The sequence below is a fragment of the Belonocnema kinseyi genome, chromosome 6 (genome assembly GCF_010883055.1).
Source record: "Belonocnema kinseyi isolate 2016_QV_RU_SX_M_011 chromosome 6, B_treatae_v1, whole genome shotgun sequence".
Taxonomy (NCBI): Eukaryota; Metazoa; Arthropoda; class Insecta; order Hymenoptera; family Cynipidae; genus Belonocnema; species Belonocnema kinseyi.
Window position 1 is genome coordinate 76315098 of NC_046662.1, and position 6788 is coordinate 76321885.

Genomic DNA, 6788 nt, shown 5'->3' on the forward strand with positions numbered 1-6788 from the left:
TAATAGTGGCTTATTACATTTTTGTTTTCATTTTAATTTTTTCTCGCAAGTAAGAAATTCTAACTCTAATCATATTCAAATCATCAGGATGTGAAACTATCAATAATTTTCTTAGATAATAGTATGTGATTTACGACTACATGTATCATATGATTAGAGATAATATTTATTCATCCTAGACTAATTGCTGATGAACTTTCTTTGTTGTAGATGCGGAAATTAAGGGAGAGCGAGAGAAACCATCACATTCGATTGGCGCCACGGATAGAAGAGAAGATTCCGAACGGTGATCATGTGGTGAGTAAAATTAACATGAAATTATGTTGCAATTGGAATTGAAATTGTCAATTTTGTGCAATATCAATCTAAAACATTATTTCGTTTAAATTGAAGTTTTGTATTCAAGAATTTGCCTAAAGCGTTTTTAAAATTTGATATTTCACTTTCAGTTTAAAAACTAACAATAAAACCTGTAGTGTGAAACAATTCAACTTTTAGCGTTCAATTAAGCATTCAGACGTCAACATATTCTATAGGACAAATAATAAAAGAAGCATTGACATGAAGAGTATTTAAAAAATTCAAGTTTTTTTAACTTTGAAACTTGAATTATTTAAAATACGAATCACCTCGTTGTCCTGAAATTCGGGATTACTATAGTCCAATATTTTTCATATGATTGGTTGGTCATCCCGAATTTTCGGGTTGACTATATATGTATTTTTTATTTTTCTTAACGCACATGATTCTTCCCTGCAAAACGACTTCAGATCCGATTTATCAAGTTCACTCTGTGGAATTTACTATTTAAACAAACAGAATGTCAAAATTGGACATTTTACAGTTAAGGAACATACATTTTTAGTTTATTATTTAAGCCGATTTTTTTAAACAATTTATATAAACAATTATTTTCATACGATGCTCAACCGCAACAAAAAACTTTAGATTTATTAAAAATGCCTGAATATTTCATGGAGGTAGTATTTCGAATTGAAAATAATTATTAGTCAACAATTACCATTATTATCAATATTGTAATAAGAAGTTTTTTCAAAGTATTGTTTTCTCATTAAACAACTTTCAAATTAATTCTAAATTTAAAAAAATAGGCGCAGAAAAATATAAATGTTGAATATTGGTATTGGTAATAAAAATAATATAAACAAATTACAAACAAGCGTTTTTCACCTAGAACAAATCAGTTTTTCTGCTAGATCATGTTGCAGCTATCTAAATAGTAATATTTCATCAAGAAAGTGTGACACTACTCGAAATTGTTATTTTTATCAACAATATTTTAAATAAACATTCATCCATGACAATTTTCACGTCTAAATAAACAGTTTCTTCGTAATGATCATTTTAATGCATCTTGATAATTGTACTTAAATATGTACCTTTTTCAATAATTCTCAATTATTATTATTAAATTATTATACAAAATTGTGACTTTTGCAAATAAAATATAAACAAAGTATTTTAATATATTATTTTGCTCTGCTATAATTTACTGTAAAAAGATTCTTCCATCATTGTATGCACAATAATTCGCGAAGAGTGAATATACTTAATTCCAAACGATATTAACTTTTAATCATTTGAAATAATGCAATTTAGCTTAAGACTATTTCTTATTTACAATTATGTTACTATTTATTAACATTTATTCATATGTATCAATAATTTAAAGATTTTACCGTTCTAGTCGATCAAATTTTGTTTAAAAAAAATATCTCCTCATACGTATTAGTGGTGAAACCCCCTATTATTTTCATGGTAAAATGATCTTTATTTAATATTTTCTTCATAAAAGTTACAATTGTTTACTATTATTATTCCATAATAATTTGTAACTGACTATCGAAGCATTAAAATAATCATTACGAAAAAACCGCTTATTCAGACCTGAAATTGTTAAAGATTGCTATTTATTAAAAATATTGTTGACAACAATAACAATTTCAAGTTGGTACCACACTTTCCTGATGAAATATAACTACATAGACAGCTGCAACATGATTTTTCAGCAGAACTCATTTGTTCTAGGTGAGAAACGCTTAAATTTTTAATTTGTTGATATTATTATTATTATTATTACGAATACCAATATTCAACATTCATATTTTTCTGCACCTATTTATTTCAATTTCGAACTGATTTGAATGTTGTTTGATGAGAAAACAATTCTTTGAAAAAAATTGTTTATCACAATATTTATAATAATGGTAATTGTTAACTAACAATTATTTTCCATTCGAAATACTATTCCGAGGATATATTTAGGCATCTTTAATCAATATAAAGTTTTTTGTTTTTATTTTCGAATATAATAATACAAATTTAATTAAATATGAATTGTAAATTTATAAATTATAAATAATAAAATTAAATTTGAAAATATAATAATCCAAATGCCATTTAAAAATAATTGTTTGTTTAAAAGTTAATTTTTCAGCTGTCTATTTTAATTTTCTAGTCATTTTTTTAATTCTCAACCTAACCAGATTAATTATTCAGAACCAGCCTGATACATTCTTAACTAAGAAAGATGAATTTTCAATCAAGAAAGACGAACGTTTCACAAAATACATAAAATCTGACTAAAAAATATCAATTTTCAATTAAAAGTATCAGTTTTTGAGAAAGAATTGAATAGTTACATTGTTAGTTTAAAAAATTAATTCTCAATAAAAAAAATTTTTAGCCAAATTTATATTTTCAAACAAAAAGATAAACTTTAAACTAAAATTATGAATCTTAACAAAATGAATTTTCAACAAAAAATTTGAACTCAAAAGATGATTTTTTTACTCAGAATATTAATTTTCTAAAATTTGAATAATCAAATTTTCAACCGATGAGGTGAATTTTCAATGAAAAAAATGAATTTTCCAGCAAGAAGATTAATCTTTTGCCAAGAAACATGAATTTTTCACACATTATATCAATTTCAAACAAAATACATCAATTTTAAACAAAATTGTTGAATTTTTTGAATTATCAATCTGCAAATATGATTATTTAACAAAAAAGCTAATTTTCTACCACAAAGTTAAATGTAAGTGGATTAAACAGGGATATTTTTCATTTGTTTTATGAAATTTTTATGTAAAACAACTGAAAAATATTAGTGTTTTATGCATTATATATAAATTATACATAAATTTTTACCTGGATTCCACTAGAAAATATTAATTTTCAATCAAAAATATCAATTTTCAACTAAGCATAGAATAAGTACATCGTTATTTAGAAAAATTAATTTTGAATAAAAAAAAGCGAATTTTCTAAAAAATAAATAGAATTTGAACAAAAGAATTAAATCAAAAAATAATGTTTGAACTCAGAACATTAATTTTATTTAACATAATAGAACATTTTCAACCTAGTTGCTGGCTTTTTGACCAAAATGATAATTTTTTCACAAAATAGTTACATTTTCAACAATATAATCAAATTTTTAACCAAATACTAAAGTTTGTAATTAAACGAGATGAATTCATAACAAAAAAAATATAACTTTAGACTTTTCTAAAAAAAGTGATTAATTTTTCTTGTTGCGTTCTATTATTTCATTTCGCATTTAAGCTTCAAACGAGAAAAATTAAAGAAAGAGTAGGTGTGTTTCTTAAAAACGGAGAAAAAAGAAGAATGTTTTAAAATTTATTACCAGGAAACGTACTAGATGTTATCTAAGTTAGTAAAGTTACTTTCACTGAAAATCCCTTCACCCCGTGTTACCAACCGTAATTTTTAACGTGTACCCCATCCCCCTTAAAGTAGTCACATAGTTTATGGACGGTCCCTTATGCATTGAGTAAAAAAATATAAAATCTTACTTGAGAAGAGGGGAAGGGGGCCTCAGAAACCTTATGAAGCCTTACAGTAGGTCTAAAAAAATAATCCTTACGTAATTAATGGACGTTCCCAAATAAATTCATAAACCGCAATAAAATCCTGATAAATCTTTCTTTTTAAATAGAAAATATGATTCTCGAATGAGTTGAAGAAGAAAATGAAAACCATGACCAATTCCTAGATTTATGATTTTCTTTTCGTTGATATGTCGTTAAGAGGTTTGAAATTTTTCAGGTGGATTTATGCAAAAGAGAGTGTGAAGCCGTGGCTGAGGTTGAACGCCTTCGGGAACTCGCGGTGGAACAGCAGGATGCCATAGAGGTACTCAGGCAGGCATTCAAGGTAATTTTATCATCATCATTATCGTCATCGTTGTCATCGTAATCGTGCTCACATCGCAAGGCCAATAGGTGTCCTGCAGTTGGTTTATTAATGTTCGCACTATGATTTCAAAACCCGGCGCGCGCGCCTCCCCAGCAGAGTTTTGCATTTTAATAGACCTCTTCATGTTAACTCATTCACGCATGGGTGGCATCTTTTTCTTTCTTCCTTTTTTTAATAGAGAGATTCTTAATTTCTGGGTTTATTCTAACGGCTGGAAAAAATAATCGTTCCAAGAAGGAAATGATAATTTTCCGTTACTTAAGTACATTTATATGCAAATCATCCCACCTTGTGTGATTGAAAAATACCACTTCCAATATTGCAATTCGTTTTAAAATCATTTTAAAAAATGTTATCAGGGAGCTTTTAGAATTTAATTGATCACAGAAAGGAACTATTTTTGAAAAGAAAATCTTCAAAACGTCTTATATGTAAGAAATACCGCTTTCCATGAATAACGATTTTTAGATCAAGTTATGGGGCATTCGCGGGAGAGTGGGGGGGGGGTCATGTCTCCGATTTTTCTTTACTTTAGGCTATGAGTAATGTTTATTTGAATAGATATTTGAATTAAAAGTTGCAAGCTACTTGTTTTCTCATTATCATATCTCTGTCGTTAATAAAACTGGAGTTAAATATTTAAGAAAGTTTTTCTGTGTCGTTTATTAAAAATTCAAACCAAAAATAAATAATTTTTTCAATTAAATCATAAATACGCTTTGATATATCTCAAAGTGAGCCGCAAATTTTGGTGGTAATGTAATTTCATGATTTTTTTAAACATTTCTTAACCAATATAAGATGTTTTTAAGTAACATTCTGCAATCAATTCCTAACAAACGTAAGGATGCCAATTATTGTAATTGTTTCTGTGTTTGACACTTTTACGAATAGATCGGCAAAATAGTTTATTTTAACGATATGGTTCCTTTTTTCTAAATGAATCGGTTGAATAAAGTAATTGTTCTTAAGAACTAATAAATACAGACATAAGAATCACAACTATTCTATTATAAATTGTACTTAATTATTGTAAACAATTTATTCAAAAAATTTCAACAGTATATCAGTTTTTTCTAGAAAAAAAATTATTTTGCCTTAAGCTTCTTGTCATTTACAATCAGAATGGTATTAAATATGAAAAATAATCATAACCTAGATATTTATAAACAACTCATATAAAACTTTGATCATTTAAACAACTTTAGTTGAAAACTTCAATATCTTAAATACCTTAAATCTCTGGACACTACATTTTTTTTGGAATCATAGGTGTTTCTTTTTTTTCACTTTCTTTTCGCATTAATTTAACGTATAGGTGTGTATTATTGTATTAAATACGATTGGATCTCAGTAATGTGCGGTAACAGTCCTTTTGCCATAGTAAAATCGCCATTACAATTAATTTAGTAAAATAAAGTGCAAAAAAGACATAACATAAGCATAGCATACAAGTAACATAAACATAACATAAGCATAAGACACAAATAATATAAATATAACATAAACAAAACAAAGGCATATCATAAACACAACATAAACATATCATAATATAAACATTAATAGAACATGAACATAACATACAGACAATGTAAACATAACATAAACACGACATAAGCATGACATTACCATGACATAAACCAGTGGTCGGCAAACTTTTTGCCCACTTTTCAGGTATGAGCAGGTTTGGCCCAAGACATTTTTTTTGCCTGCAGCGATTTGTTTCTCAACGCTACGTTTTTCCTGAGATGGGTTGGTTTTCCTCGGTAAGGGTTCATTGTTAGACGGGATACTCAATGTGAATAAAAAGTTACAAATGAATTTTTTTTTAAGTTCTCATCTTAGCGATTTATAAGTCTGGAATTCAAAATCCGTGACTTTTTTGCGATTAAATACATCTAAACTTGTACTTGAGAAGTTAAAAATCAATGACTTGATGGAATATAATGAAAACTCACTTTTAAACTGAAAGGGTTATAATTCATTCATTTTAAGTATTTCAAGACGCTTTTTAGATTCCGTTTGATTGCAAGAATGCACAGATTTTTACTTTCGAGGTTCCAGAAAGCTAATTTTGAAATTGAGAATTTTTTTGTTTTGAATTTTAATCCCCGTTACTCGAACTGCTTAATAATCGAAACGTACATGGCACGTTGGACCTCCTTAGTGGCAGCAGATACTGCCACGAGATTTTCACTCGACTCGACGGACCGTGGCAGCTAGGACTGCCATGTGGCAGTAGTTTGCCGACCACTGACATGCACACAACATAAACATGAAATAAGCAAAACATAAACGTAACACAAACATAACATAAACGTAACGTATACATAACATCAACACAACGTAAACATTAAATAAACATAACACAAACATAACGTAAGCATAACCCCAACATAAAATTAACAGACATAAACATAAAATAAACATAACACAAATATAACATAACATAAACATAACATAACATTTGCGTGAAATGCACCAGAAAAGTAGAATTAAAAAAAACTGACGTCTTTTACACACGTAATAAAGAAATGAAGAAT

General features: G+C 27.5%; 1 protein-coding gene across 3 annotated transcripts in view; it reads left to right on the forward strand.

Annotated features, from left to right (window-relative positions):
* LOC117175687 (janus kinase and microtubule-interacting protein 2-like) overlaps positions 1-6788 on the forward strand; it is a 248127-nt gene that overhangs the window by 228208 nt on the left and 13131 nt on the right. For all 3 annotated transcript variants that reach the window (XM_033365424.1, XM_033365426.1, XM_033365425.1), the window contains 2 exons: positions 211-297; positions 4096-4203. In XM_033365424.1, the coding sequence (XP_033221315.1) occupies positions 211-297; positions 4096-4203 (195 nt within the window). The remainder of the gene's footprint in view (positions 1-210; positions 298-4095; positions 4204-6788) is intronic.